General features: G+C 28.7%; 1 protein-coding gene across 1 annotated transcript; it reads left to right on the forward strand.

The window, feature by feature from the left end:
• The first annotated feature begins 7567 nt into the window (after window positions 1–7567).
• On the forward strand, window positions 7568–14602 carry LOC106626741 (TWiK family of potassium channels protein 7-like). Its single transcript, XM_014246553.2, has 4 exons — window positions 7568–7982; window positions 12983–13077; window positions 13251–13422; window positions 14586–14602. The coding sequence occupies exons 1-4, from the start codon at window positions 7568–7570 to the stop codon at window positions 14600–14602; spliced, it is 699 nt and encodes a 232-aa protein (XP_014102028.2).
• Window positions 14603–16617: the final 2015 nt, after the last annotated feature.

Raw genomic sequence — 16617 nt, forward strand, 5'->3', positions numbered from 1 at the left:
TATTACTCTAACAAAATCACTAAGAATATATTTTGAATTGGAATATATACCTACATTTATAATTGAATTGAAAATAATTTTTTATCAAACAGAGAATAATATAATAATCAATAATGTAGATTTAACCCTAATTATTTTAGAAAACAATAAATCGAGCCAACTGCTCAACTATCCGTTCGACTATAAACACGGCACTCTTCCTCAAATTTATTTGGGGAAAATTTTGCTTAGGAAAGCGTTAAACACTTAATTTTGTTAGCTAAAAGTACCCGAAGCGGTCCGACACATCGTCATGAAACCTTTGACCGATAGTTGCGATTATTTTCCTATACAAAGCTTTGCATTCGCATAGAAGATGTTCTATAGTATCTTCTTCTCCTCTTGACAGCTTCTACAAGAGTCATAGTATGGTGTTCCCAGACGACACATATGTCACTCATGCGAATTGACTGGAATTAATAAAAGTCGTCTCAAGAAATTTCTGACAGACTAAGGCGCTTCGTCGGCTTACGAAGGTACTGTTGATTCAAACTTAGGAGTTGGTGATATCACAAGTTACAGGTAATCTCAGCTCTCCATCATTTGGAGTGAGCTTCATTCGCATTATCACTAAGGTAATCGAGTGCAAGAGTCTTCAAAAGACAGTCACTTCTACTTCTTTGTTACTCTTCGACAGGTCTCTTCTTTTTAGCTTTACTCATCTTTCGAGAATTGGAGCTGCCTAGCTATGACTCAACTGGCTCGTGCACATCAAACAAGTATATACATTTTTACAGCCTTTGTCGAGATATGCCGTTGATTATTGAGAAATTATTCATATACTATATATGTCGATTCATTATAGGTTGCGTGTTGCAAAGTGGTAATAGCATTTTAACAGCAACATTTCTTCTTTCTTTTGGTGCCCTGACCTCGTTGAAAATTTCGCGAATTTGAGTTGAACCATTTGTTTACCTTAAAAGAAATTTTCTGGCATTATATTTTATTTACAAAATAATAATAAAAATATGTACACATATACTCGGTTATAAGTTTGTATGTATGTGTGTGTTGAGTGCATCAATTCGGCTTCCTCGGAATCTGATGATTGAATCGCTTTGTCAGACGAAGATTGTTTATTGACTTTGATGAGTTTATATGTTACTTTAGATACAATATTTAAGAAGGTTCGTAGCGAAATTTTTGTTTCGATTTGCCAGACATGGAAGTCAGGTAAACTTTAATTGAAAATGAATTAATGTAGTTAATATGTATGTTGCGTATTTTTTATTTTTTATATTTCCAGTCATTTGCGTCATACTAATTTTCCTTGACTTCTCGTTATTTATTTCTTGGTCGAATTAAATGAGGGAAACTCAAGATTCTACCTTCATGACCGCTAAAATGCGAATATTATTGCTTAGAGCCATTCACGACTAGTTTGTCACGTTCTATAGAGACCATATGACGACTATACTACAGTCGGTTCTGCGTAACCAGAAAGAAGCAGCACTGCCAACTCGGTGAAAAACCACAAATTAACCCCGCCACAACAAACGTCAAAAGAGACTGTTGCCGAAGAAATCAAAAAGTCCTCCATGACTTTGGATGACTGTAAAATGAAGTCACTCGACATGGCTGACACCTTAAAGATATCAAATAAGCACAATATAAGTACATATATCGTTAATGAAAATTTAGGAAAGCTCTGTCAAAAATGGGTTTCATGTAAGTTAGCAGTGCTCACACATGTTCGGATCTGGCCCCAACTACTTTCTGCTGTTCTCAGAGCTCATGAGAATTATTGTTGGACAGAAATTGTAGAGTCTAAGAATTATTTTGAATCAAACTACCAATCATACTATACAAATGGTTTCGAAAGGTCGGAGGTCTGTTATAATCAATGTATCGCCTACTAGTTTACTTATCGAATAATGAAAGTTTGAGAGGTATGTGAGAACGTCATGCTGTTGAATAAAATAATTAGCCAAAAAAGAGAACCAACCAAAGGAGTTGAAACTAACTAACTCATAGTCTAGTTTTATAACCAGTGGACATAATTATTATACATACTTGTATGTAAATTCTTCCACACGAACTTCCAAACTTGACCGTGTGGTTTTAAACGATCCACATATACTTGTATGAGTATGTATATCTTTGCTTTAATAAACACTGATGACAATATCAATAAATTCATAGTAAATTTAAGGTATCATCAACTTTATTGGAACAAAATATATAAATATTTTTATATGTACTTTTTATTTAAATTAGTATATAAAAATGTACGCATTTTATCAGCAACAACTTAAAAGCACACTCTAAATTTTGTTTTTATGCGATGCCATCTCAATATTATTACCACGAAAATATATATATTCAGTTTAACTATATAAATTTTTCTATATTGACGCAGATATAAAAAACCACAAATATATACATACATATCTGCACATGGTATATGTAATAATAAATTTTATTAATAATGCGTTCACTGGCAGTTCCAATAATAGAGAAAATTTGCCATACTTTAGAATCCTTTTTTTTAATTTTCAACAAACGAATAAAAAATATTAAAACAACAACAATAACAATTACAAATAAATTTTATATATTTTATTTTGCTTTTAGTTTTACAAATGTTTAAAATAAAAGTTACAGAAAGTCTTTTTTTTATTTTTTAGCTTCAGGAAAACTATTATAATTAATGAAAAAATAAATAAATTTTGAAGAAATATATATATACATATATTGCTCTTCTAATTCGAAGCAGATTATGATATTTGATAAAAAAATTATATTATTAAAAAAAATTTTAGAAAACAGACAGAGAGCTAAAATTTGTTGTACTCTTCAGCCATTGCGGGACTAGTTTGCGTATATACAGACCAGATAGACAGACATAGCTTAAACGACTCAACTCATCATGCTGTTCATTGATAATACATATATATTTATCTTATAGGGTCTCCGACGTTTCATTCATACAAACTTCGTGACCGACTTAATTTACCCTGTTCAGAGCATAAAAATGTTGCGAAAAAATTTAAACGTGAATGAATTACATCAAATTTGGGATTATATTAAGTTACGATGTCATAGGTCATATCATAGATTTTATGCCTTAATTTGTAGGAATGGCAATACAATACCGAACACATTATGGTGCCAAGGGACATGTGCACCAAGTTTTATGAAGATATCTTAAGTTTTACTCCAGTTACAGCTTGCATGGGCAGACGAATGGACGGACAGACAGTCACCTGAACTTAACTTAACTAGGCTCGTCATCCTGATGATTTATATACCATATATATTACCTTATATTTATTTCGATTAGTTTTAGGTGATACAAACAACCGTTAGATGAACAAAACTATGAATTCGACGACTCTGTAGCAACATGTTGCAAGAGTATAAAATGAAAAACAATTTGTTCTTTAAGTTTTAGTTCTCTTCCTTAGCAAACAGTGCGAATAAATAAAAATAATAATAGTTTTAAAAATATGTATTCAAAACACAACAACAAAACCCACAAATTATATTTATATATAATATGTATGTGCGTTTAGAAGACTTAAAAGCTAAAATGAAATATGAGGCCGAAATTTGTGTGAGCTGGTAGGCGCTTGATCGTTTGCATATGCAAATAAAATATATCATGTATGTACATATGTTTGTGTGTATGTTTAGAAATAAAATAAATTTAATAAAATTTTCCAAAATATAAAATAAATTTAAACTATATTACTTGTATAAGTATCTTAAGAGGGCGCCAAGTGTTCATGAGGTTTACAAATTTCAACACTTGTATTTGAAAAGCCATAAAGGTCACGTAATTTATGAACTGAGTGTTATTTACATACATACATATGTACATATGTAATAATATACAAAAATATATAAATAAATTTGTTATATAATTTGTTTTATGAAAATAGCACAACTTGTAATATTGATTTGTGAATTTCATTTTAATTATGTAATCAGCAACATTATTTTTTCTGAAATTTTTTATGAAACATTTTTTCTAAAATAAATTTTTAACAACACTTTTTTTTAAATATATATTTAAAATTTGTATTTTTTTTTTTTTAAATATTTTTTTAAAACTTGATTCTTAAAAAATGAGTTTTGAAAATTTTTAAGAAATTAATATTTTGGAATTTTTGTTTCAAAGCCATTTTTGAGAACTATTTTTTTTTTGAAAACTTTTTATGAAAATATTTTTTGAATACTGTCTTAAAATTTTTTTTAGAAAACAGTTTTTGAAAATTATTTGTGAATTTTTTTTGAAAAATAAATTTTTTAAACATATTTTTGAAAACTATCTTTTTTCGGAAAATATTTTTGAAAACTATGTTTTGAATTTAGAAAATTTTTTTTGTTTTAATTCTGATTTTTTATTGACGTTTTTCAATTTATTTATTTCAAAAATGTTTTAAAATTATTTTACCATATCTTTCATTTGTAATTTACTATTTTTAGCAGCCTTACTCATTAATTTTATTTGTTATATGCTTTGATAGTGTTTTGCCATAAACCTTTGACAAAATTGATTTCAATTTTATGTATTTTTGGTAACTGTATTGGTAAAGCTAAGAATATCTGGCAAGCGCCAAGTGTTTCAGCGAAAGTGACAATGTTTTTGAGTAGGTTCAAAATTCCACGAAAAATAATATTTATTATTTTATCTTAATTTTAGATAGGCCAACGCACGCATGACTTTCGCATCACCACATGACTTTCGTTGAAAATTTTTCCACTTTCATATTTTAAAAACTACTTAAGTGCACCTATATAGAGAAATCCCTTTATTATAAACCAATTGTTGTTCAAACTGCGAATTTTATGATTAATACTGTGCTTTTCCGAGTGTTGGTGTGGAAGGGTTCATTAAACTACCAGAAAAAGACAAAAGATTGTGTTGTTTTCATAAGTGGCAACGTAATCAAGTCTAATTGCGATTTACGCATACTCGATCAAGAACTGTTACCTCGGATAATCAATAAGCTTTCTTAGTTGATTTAAAGCCAATATTATATATTATATATGGAATATTATTCAATAGAATCCAGATTTTATTAAAATTCCTGAATCTAAGCTTGAAAAATATAGTTAATTTTCTACAAAAAGTAATATTCGACCACAGGAAGTAACAATCCACCTCACGCCTATAGTTCAAACGTACAACTTTCGGTTAGTACAAAATTCGAGGCGAAGAGATACGAGTATAATTTTAGTTTAAGAAATATCACTTCTCGCATATTCATGGCTAGAGGACTTTCGGAACCTTAAATGTTATGTACTAACGGCAAAAGCTATAAAAGTAATAGTTGCGAAAACCAAATGTTAACTCTCCGTAGACCATACCCAATCATCTGTGATCGAGACCAGTCTTTGGGGAGCGAAGTATTCTAGAGTATTCTGCTTTCAATCAGTGCATCTATAGTCTACTTACAAAGCACATTAATACATCTTAGAGCTGTCATAAGTCCAATAACATGATACTTGAAAGCTACAGGTAGTCAATCCTATCATCTCTCACAAAAATATATACCACATTTAAGAGACTTGGTGCTCTTAATCGCTGTCCAAATATTATTGTTATAAGATGCACCTTTTAATTTATTTTAAATGACAAGCTCTTGAAAGTGGAAGCGATCTTCGAAATATTTAGTTATTGTAATCAAAACAGTACCTCGAGCATAGGATTGGAATCCTCTAAAAATCATTTTACGAACGTTTTATACTTATCTTCATATTTGACTAAGTTCTTGAGTACTTCTTTCGCTCACCATAAACATTTTCAAAATCGAAAGCTGACTTATCTGAGTTCAACTGTAAACATATGTAATTTACTGTAGAACAGCTGATGCTAGCCGGCTGCTGTATATGTTTGTATTTTTATTTCAAAGCGAGAATTTTTGAACACCGCGAGAACAACGACAACGTCATGGATTCGACGGTCCACTGGCGGAAGAAAAGGCATTGAATGAGCGGCGACGACGCCACCGAGTGATGCTCGCTAGCTGGCTGAGGTGGCCACCACTGTGCCTGTAAGCGTATGAGCAAATAGTCAATAGGAAAAAGAAAAGTAAAGAAGGGGAGGGAGGAAGGAAAGGAGTAAGTGAAATATGTGTATGTACATATATAGTGGATGGCTGGCTGGCTGTTGCAGATGATGACGACTAATTCATCTCTGCGCAATGCGATAGTAACATCGACGATTCGACGACTAAATTCAGTTGGAAATTAAATTAAGAACGGAACGGACGAAAGTGTAGACCGCAATAAAAAGAGTTCTCGTCAATTAATGTGACACGCGTTGACTAAACGAATGAGGGAACGTTGTTTATAATTTTTTACTGTGAATATAGTTAATTTCATATATTAAACAGTTTATTGTGTGATAACTGTGTTATGGAGAGAACAATTAAGAGAGTTCAAAAGTAATAAATGCGGTTAATAAGAGTTAAAAATATGTATAACAAATAGTTTAATAAAAATAATTGTATGTAGAAAAATAAAACAAAGCTAAGAAATTAAAATTAAAAAAAAAATTAAAATAAAAATAAAATTAAAAAGTTTTTTAAGAATTAAAATAATAAAAAAATGATATTAAAATTTTTTAAAAATTAAAATTAAACAAAAAATTTTAAATATTATTCAATAAATTAAACAAACAAAAACAAATTAAGAATTTAAACTTAATTTTTATTATATTAATAAAATAAAAAATTGAAATTAAAATTAACAAATACCAAGTATGTAAATATGTGAATTAAATACATCAAAAAAAGTTGAAATTTTAAATTAATAAAATTAATTTATTAAAATTAGAATTTTAATTTAAATTGAAAAGGACATGTAAAAATAAAATAAATAAATGTACATATAATATATATTTGCGCACAACAAAAGTGTGTGTGAAAACACAAAAGTAATTAAATGAAAACCAAAAAAATTAAAGATCAAAATTTATAAAATTAAAAATTATACAAAATATTGAAAAAATAAAAATAAAAATTTAAATTTAAAAAATTAAATATTAAAATAAAAAAATTAAATATTGTAACGAAAATTGAAAAGAATGTGCAAAAAATAGGAAAAAAAATTCTATAAAAATTTACAAAAGAAAAAAATTATAAAAACTTTATATTAAACATAAGACATTAAAAATTAAACAAGACATCAAAATTTTATTATAAAATATATTTTGTAAATTCTAAAAAAAGTTATGAAAACTAATAAAGGCATTTCACGGTAAAAAAAGCAATTGACATACAACAAATGATTTTAAAAAAAATTAAATTATTATTATTAAACTTAAATCATTACAAAAAGAAAAGTATCAAAAATCAATATATCAGCTGTTAATTGACGTTCTGAGGACTCTACAAACATATATGCAGTGTATTCCGAATTAAAAGCGAAATCACCCAATTACATACATATGCAACTTATGTACGCGCTAAAGTGAACCGTCCAGCCAGCAGCTACTGGCTAAAGATCCATCAAACTAAAAACTAGCTAAAAAAATTAAAAAAGCTTTAACCAGATTTAATTTCAATTAAATGTAAACATGTCGAACACACCGTCAGTGCGAATACAAATGCCGCCAACCATGCAATCGCCACGGTTGGCGCTGCGTCCGCCGCGTTTGAATCTCTCCGGTGCCACCAGTTCGGGCTCTAATCAGCTGCATCCGCCCTTAACTGGCCACCCATTGGTCACACATCCACAAACTGGACTACCGTTAACCGCACAAACTAAGGAAAGCGAACAATGGCCCTTCTTTTCGGCATCTGATTTCGCTAGAGGTTTCTCCGATTTCGTGGACTTCACTAAAGCGGGCATGAGTTTTGGCGAAAAGTTTACCTTTGGCTTATACGAAAAGCTGAGCAAGTGGTCACGCAAATGGTTTACACATATTTTTCTATTCATTGTCATGGTGCTTTTTAGTGCCGGTGGTGCGATGGTATTTGTTGTTGTGGAAGGTGAGCGGTGGCTAAATTTTGTTAAATATTGTAGTTTTATAAGAAAATTTTGGGAAAATGTTTGGATATTGCATATTTAATATGCATAATGTTTAATGCGTATTGTATAAAAAAACGTAAAAAAATTTTGGAACTTATGAATTTCTTTTTGAACGAAAAAAACATAGTTTTTGAATCAAAATTTTTTTTTAAATAAAATTCTTGTAGCTCTGAAATTTTTATGATAAATTTTCAAAAATTTTAAAAGTAATTATATTTTTAGATATTAAAAAATATGTTTTGGAAAAAGTTTAAAAAATATTTATTTATTGGATTACAAGAATTATAATTTTCAAAATTAAAATTTTTGATTCTTAAAAAGTTTACTTTTTTTTAAAAATTTTCAAAAATTCGAAAAAAATTTTAAATTTGGGATTTAAAAATATGAATTTTGGAAAAATAGTTTAAAATAAAATTCTTGAATTCTATTTTATGAAACAAAAAATTGTTGATTTAAAAATAAATTTAGTAAAATATTTAAAATTTACTAAGTTATTCCACCTACATGGGAAAACTAATATATATTCCCTTATACAAATATCCAGATATTTCAATTAATTTTATTTTAAACGATATATTATTAAAATTTAAAAAACACAAATTTCTTTTTTTTTTGATAAAAAGAAGAGAGAAAAATTGATTTACACTACATGGACTCATTTGTTGAACCTTTTAAGGTATTTAATATTGTATATAACCATATACATATTTGTATCTAAGTATGACTACATTCAAATTGAACTAACCTGATTGTCCACTTACATAAAAAGTTACGCCAACTTCGTTTGTCCCTGTTGCTTGCCACGCACTGGCCTTCCAAAGGTCGCATTCGCAAAACACATACGAAATTGGTCGTTTAATTGCTGATACAGAATGTGGACGCCAAAATGTCTAACACTTTGGGGCACACAAGCATGTATATAAACATGTATGCATGTATGTAATTGAGTGTAATAGAAGTCACTTAAAGAGCAGAAGTTGGTTATTTGGAGCTTTCTTCCGCTTTTGCAAGTGCCCGTCACACATTCATGCTACGAACTTACTTAAATTTTAATATTATAATAAATTTGTATACGATCGCAAGGAAAACTTGAACTGTTGGCAATGAAGTGGGTTACTCATACGACGTGGATGCCCTCATATAATGGTGCGATTTGGCCTCATTAGGCATGAAAATAAAAAAAAATTTCATTAAGAAGCAGCAAATCTTTTAGCTTCAGTAGTTCAAATTTCAAATTTCAAAATTCGGAAATTTGAATTTGTTTTATTTGTATTGAAACCTTATTTTCTAAGAAATGCTTTGAAGGAAAATGAAATAAAAATATAATATACAATATGTACAATAAACTTCATTAAAAAACAGCAAACCTTCAGCAGTCCATATTTTAACATAACATTTTTTAATTTTTTTTTTGTTTGTTATTTTTACTAAAAAATTTTTTCCAAGGAATTTGTTCAAAGAAAATTAATACATTGTACAAATATAGGCTTTATGTTTTTACTGCTGCTACTACGAAATTATAGGTAGATGAAATAAAAAAGCAAATCTGAATTGTTTTTCAGCTGTTTTGTGGTTTCTTCTTCGTATTTTTTGAGTAAATTTACCACAGTAATGTAAATATTTTCAATACTATACCCCCAAAAAAAGAGATTTCAGTAATAATAAAGCTTACAGATATTTTAAACAAATTTGAGATTTTTTAGTTGAAAATTAGGGCTTTTTTCGATACTACGTCAGTATAAGAAAACAAATAAATATATTTTAATACAAAAAAATATTTCTTCTTCCGTTTTAAGATCGCCCGTAAAATATTTTTCTCTTACTGTTTGTTATTTTATCCTTCGTTTCCGATGGATTTCATCCTACTATACTTTTTTTGTTTTCAAAAATTATTTACCCTGGTGTATAAGTCAAATTTTTCACTAGAATAGCAGTTCAAATAATATTGCGCTATATTAAAAAAAATATAATAAATATTTTGCAAAAAACCAAAAATCAGTTTTCAAAAATAATTGACTTTATTGTGGTGAATGCATTTGCATTTGATATGGAACATCAATCAGCAAACATACAAAGTAAAGCCAGTCAATGCGCTTTGTTTATTTATGTAAATGCAAGGCTTGACATGGACAAACATACACATGTACAAAGAAATTTTTGCAAAAACATACATACGAATGTCTGTCTTATGCAAATTGTTGCAATATTTATTCAGATGTGCCTACATGTTGATGAAAGCAAATGGAAATTTGTTTACAGCCACATTTTAGTAAGAAACTGCGGTAAGCAATATGAAATAAGAACTTGGGAAAAGTGTTTGGTATGAATAGAATTTATGCAATAAGCAACTGTGATGCTAATTTGCGCAAATAATTCTTTAAATTTTGTGAAAAAGTATTTAACCAAACAAAAACTGTTTGTACCACAAAAAAATCTAAAGTTTGGAAGGCACTTGCAACCGAATGGCAACAACATTGCATATATCAAACAAAATTATTACTACAAGTTTAAAAAAGTCAACTAGTAAACTAAAACTTAAAAAAAAAACACAGTTAAAACATACATGCGAATTCAATAAATAAAGTGCCAATTCGTAGACGCCAGAACCAGAAGTATGAACATTTCACGAATTTCCGAACGCGTGTCTCAACTTCACACATGGCACGCAAGTGTAAGCAGCATACACAAGCACATGCACACACATATACATACGTCTATATGAATGACATGCACTGTGTAGTATGGCGCAAAATTCATATTGATTGCTCATTGATATTTTGCTTTTTACGCTTACTCATACGTCATGGTGTACCCAAACAAATAAATTGCTTATTTGTAAACAACGAGAAATATTTGCCAAAGCACGCATGAACTTTTACAAGGAAGCGTATAAACAAACAGAGAAGTGTAGGATAACAGCAGCAACAGTAACATCAAAAGCAAAAACAACAAAAAAATAAAAAATATATACAAAAAAAAATAACGAAAGTTTCATAATTGGTGCAAGAAAATGTTTAAATAAACAAAAAAATAAATAAATATTCATTAATTAGGCAACAGTTAAGCACTCATTTAGTTGAGTAAAGACTTGAAGCCATTATTGCAGAAATGCTACAACCCATTTATGGTATAATAGATTAGTTCTCAAACATTTCGATGCGAATTGTTTAATAATTAAAATTCATAATAAAAAAAATTAATTATTTTACTGTGAATGTCAAAATATCTTAATAAGATCAAAAAAAATTGTTATTACTCAACAAAGAAGTTTAAGGGATATACTGTATTTCGGGTTATTTTTTAAGGTGTGGTAAAAAAAACTATAGTATAAATATATATATCCATTTCTTATTAGTTAACATTAAAAGAATACAAAAAAAATCCAAAAATAAAAAAATTTCAAAATTTCAAAAATTAGCAGCTGATGAATGGGAGGTCTCAAAAATTGGCACTTAACCATACTCACAATAAGTTGATAATAATTATAATTTTTAATCCACATTGAAGTGTAATTTTTTTTTTTACCAAAAAAAAAACTTTTTTTGGGGAAGCCGCCATTTTGTCAAACTATTCCATTGACCATTACAAATATTCAGCTGTAGTGAAAATAAATGTTTATGGCTTTTGGATTTGAGAGGATTTGCTTCTTCCGAAGGCTCTTCTATTGAATTCAAGATTTTTCAAAATAAATCGTCAATTATTAAAGTGCAATAAATTCTGTACATGTGCGTTATTTTAATAAATTTATTAAATAAAATGCCTCTAATAAAATAAAAATAAAAAACGCATTTTTTTTACTTGCAAGTGGATATAACCCCCTATGATTACTAGTACGCCAGCACATTGATTCACATTTATATAATATTAGCAGAGCTTTCTCTGGAGAAATCGTATGATGGGCACATATCGAGGCTTTATCCCCAAAAGAACGTATCCCTTACACTCTGCGTTATTTATATGTCTTAAATTAATTTTTCCAGCATAGCTTTTAAGCTTCAGGCCAAACATTTTCATTTTGTTATTGTTGTATTATGCTTCCGTTATATATTTATTTAAGTAAGGAGTTACTTACACTTCACTTCCGCAGCCCGCTCTAGGAAGAACGCAAGTGTTCAAATATAAATATCGATATATTTATATATATTGTATATATATACATATATACACAGACATAACTTTATTGCTCTTGCTTTGGCACTAATGAAGATTTAGATACGTGCTAGTAGTAGACAAAACAAAACAAAATAATAAACTGTGTACACAGTGTACTATGATTCAGGGGTATACACAGTCGATCGAAAAAGTGCGTGGTTAGAACGTGTGGTAATAAGTGCAAGTAAATGATGAAAGTAAAAGAAAAAAGAAAATAAATTTAAAAAAAGTATTTAAAAATATGTCAAAATATTGAAAAATATATTTTTTTAATTTAAAATAACGGTACATGTTTATTAAAAACTATTTTTTTTTCGATTAAAATTCTGAAAAATTTGTTGTACAGACATCTTAGAAAGGCTCTCCTAGCTCTTAATTTTAACGGGAATGTCCTCCGACTGACGGTTTTTTCGTATCTTTGACTTGATGTTTAATGATAAATATCAGGTAAATGCTTCACTTAATTAAAAAATTATATAGACCATTTTTATAGAGTAGAATTTCTGACAAAATCCACAAAATATATTTTCAAGTAGTTGGAAGCGAGATATACATACTTTTTTTCTGATAATAAGAACAAAATAGAAAACCGTTAGTCGGAGAACCCTACGGTTACCATTATGAACTCATACTTGGAGAGCCTTTCTTAGGGTTGTCTATAAGCCAATTTTTCAGAGTACGAAGCAAAAAACACATTATTTTTTTGACCCACCCGCAAGATGTTTATTGGGAGCAAAACAGATATATATATATAAATATTAATTTTTAATTAATTACAAATCATATTTATTGGCTATATTCCTTTCAGGTCACCACGCCAACCAACTACAGCTTGATTTGAGCTATCAGCGTAGGGAATTTTTGAAAGAAATGTCCAGCTTAGCGTCCGATCGCGCATTGCTAGTAAGTTTGCTGTGGGGAATAAAATGAATATATACATTTAATTTGAAAAATTAATAATATTATATAATAAATTAAAGTAATTGGTAATAATAATTAATAATAAAAAATTAATAAAAATTTATATTTTTAAATAAAATTTTATCTTTCTTATACTTTGTGTTTCAAACAACCAGTCCGATCGCCAGCTGTTAGAGGGAAGAGTGGTAAATATCATGCGCAGTCATAAAGAGGCTATAAATTCATTCATCAACAATGAAAAAACCTTTGAAGAATTGGAGAAGGAAAAAAATCCGTGGACATTTATGAATTCAATGTTCTTTTGCGGCACAATTTATACGACAATCGGTAAGTATGTGTAAAAAAAATATAATTAAGTACAAATTATTTCAAAATCATATACAAATGTTGCTTGGTTTGTTGGTTGAAAGGGGAGGCGCCAGACCGCATGCGACCATTTAGGTCATCATTAGGCGCATTGTGCTACCGGGTGTTAACCAAATTAAACCTTATCTTATACATACCTAATTTTTTCAACCCGTGCTGCCCAAAGTCTCTTAAGTTGGAGCATTGGGAGCTGACGTCCGTGTAGCAGACGACCTTAAAGTTCTCTTTGTCGAACAGAAGTATAACTTCAATAATCAAGGTGACCCAAAGCAAGGGGGATAAGATGCCTTTCAAAAACATATTTGTAAACATATTTGCAAGAATATATAAAAATGTAAATATATAAATATATATATGTATAATATAACTATATAACATCTATACTTAGCTATAGTTTTCGCTACAAATTTTATTTCCTTATTACTTTAACCACTAAGGGCTTTGGCAGCGGGTTTCTAAGCATACAAATATATACAATTATGTATAAACTCATATGTGATTACAGTTATAAAATACATTAAAAAAAACTTATATTTGCTTTCACCCATGTACTTATACAGTTTCGAGTGTTGAGTGGGCATTTTTCCCAATAAAACAAAAATAAACGAAGACAATAATTTTTAGTGGAAATATTTTAGACGCCATTTGTTGACGATTTTGACGCACACGCAAAATTTTATTTAAAAACTTAACAAAAAATATGTTGAAAAAATTTGTTGAACTAAAAATATATAAGAGAATTTTTATTATTCTCGAGTTGACCTATTTTTAGTGCGGCCGCTGCTTACGCTTAAGGAAGACATCTACATGTGTATGTAAATACGAACGCGTGTAAGTGCTTATTTGATTAAAATTATACATTCGACAGTACTGCCATTGAATTTTTTCGCTTCTGCATTTGTTGTTTTTGTAATTGTTTATTTTGAAGTCTTATTTAGTTAAAATTGTTTGGTTTTGAGTTGAGTGTATGTATGTTGTAAATTTTAATTAAAATCAACATAGTTTCAGTAGCTTTAAAATTTTCTATGACGCTTTTTAAGAATTTGCGGTTGTTATAAAAATGTTGAGATTTCTAAATTTAACAATTCTCAATAGAATAAAAAATATTTATTTATGCTTTATAGGCAATATTGAAGGCTAAACTACAACAGCATCACTCTCTCTCCATCTCTTCCTCCAAAACTCTCTTTCGTTTTCATACACATGTGAAATATGTCTTTGAATTATTTCTTGATATGTTTTGCAGAACGCAGTTACGTACACATTTTTTCAAACCTTAACCTCACTATCTGCTTATACTTTCGTTCGCCTTCTTAATTAAAATTCCTATAATTCTCCATAGGTTTATGTAGAATAATTATAAATTGTTCACGCTCGCAACTCTCGCTCTACCCTAAAGTCTCATTGAAACCAGTACTCAACCACTGATTAATAATTTCGATGATTAAAAGCAAAACTTGATAAAAAACTGCTTAAGTCGAGTTAATAAAAAAATATAATTAAGCTATATCTTCGTCAGAGATACCTTTTTTTTCGAATATTTTCAAATAATTTTGCATGAAACTTAACCAAGTTTTGTCATTTAAAGCCTCAAAAAAGATTTTATTCACCTAACTCAAACTCAAAAATACTGATTTTTGTATTTCGGAAAAACGAGCTTTATTATGTCTCCCATTCACATAATATTATTATTTGCAAATGTTTTTGAGATAGAATTGCTAATCAGATTTTTTAAATGGCTTTTTCTAGATCTGTCAAATTATGTCATATTTACTACTAATGCCAGTTTTCTCGCTCATTTTTGCTGATACAGACGGTTAATGAAAACAAAATTATGTGAAAGTAAAAAAGTGAAAAATTACAATAATCTTCTTCAGGCTTAAGTACAGTTGACACCATATGTATCTCACTTTATTACCTCAACCATCAAAGGGAAGACATTAAGTAATTTTAAATGCTTTTAAGTACCTATTATATGTAAGTCTCTATGTATGTTTTTAAAAACGTACGAAAATGAGTAAATGTCATAAAATTGGAATATACGTACTATTTATACAAAATTAACGTAACAAAAAGCCCACAGACGTCTTATTGACATACAAACAAATGTACTATGTAATAGACAGCCGTTTGTGGAGGTGTCAAATTGTTGTTAACACAGTGGGGGTGCAAAAAATTGTCATTAGGCTCTTACTCAGACGTTTTGGATATGAGTGTTGCCTTTAAAATTATCTTTCTGCCGTTGAGTAGGTAAAGAACAAAAAACATAAATAATTTTTTTATATAAATATATACAGTTTTTTTTTTATATATTTGCAGTTATGATTTGCTTGTCTTTCTATTTCGTTAATTTTGAGAAAATCACAAAAATCAGCAGTTTACAATTTCATTGCAGAAAAAGGTGTATTTTATTGACGCTTTGCGTTGACCCACATACTTTTGCCTCAATATTTGATTATATTTTAATTGCATGCATACAAGAGTACATCAAACATATGTATAATGTAAATCGGTATGTTATTGAGTATATAGAAATCAATGCGTTGCGGTAGCATTATAATTTTAAAAAAAAATTAAGAAAATGGTGTAAATTATATGGCAACGTTAAATTTGATTTTTTTCGTATTTTTTTACACTTTTTTTCTTATATATATTTTTAAATTTTTGTTTATATATACTTTTTGAAATCTTTCAAATCGACAACAAATATTTTTATTCTTAAAATTTTAAATTTTCTTCATTATTAAAATTTTGCGCTGTTAAAATATTTATTGGTACTCCATTAATCAATATTTATAAGCTTTAGACAATATATTTGCATTGAAAAGAAATTGCTGTCTTTGGTAGAAGTGATGACCACCGTAATATAGCTTCAGTTCAAAAAAAATATTAAGCTAAGCACATAGTGCAGCAGAAAGTCATACGATGGACCAAACATGTACATTTAGCATTCTAAAAACAGTTATTGAACTTAAAATTTTTTAAAAATTTTCTTTAATATATCTTGCATCCATAATTTGATAAATACTGTACTATGTACTTAACCTTCAAATAAACTCAAAAAGCATTACAATTGATGATGAAATGAAACGTAGTAATCGAATTGAAAGAAAATACTAAGCATTTAAGGTGAAATGTGGATTTTGATTAAATTAT

This window comes from Bactrocera oleae, chromosome 4, assembly GCF_042242935.1.
Source record: "Bactrocera oleae isolate idBacOlea1 chromosome 4, idBacOlea1, whole genome shotgun sequence".
Classification (NCBI taxonomy): Eukaryota; Metazoa; Arthropoda; class Insecta; order Diptera; family Tephritidae; genus Bactrocera; species Bactrocera oleae.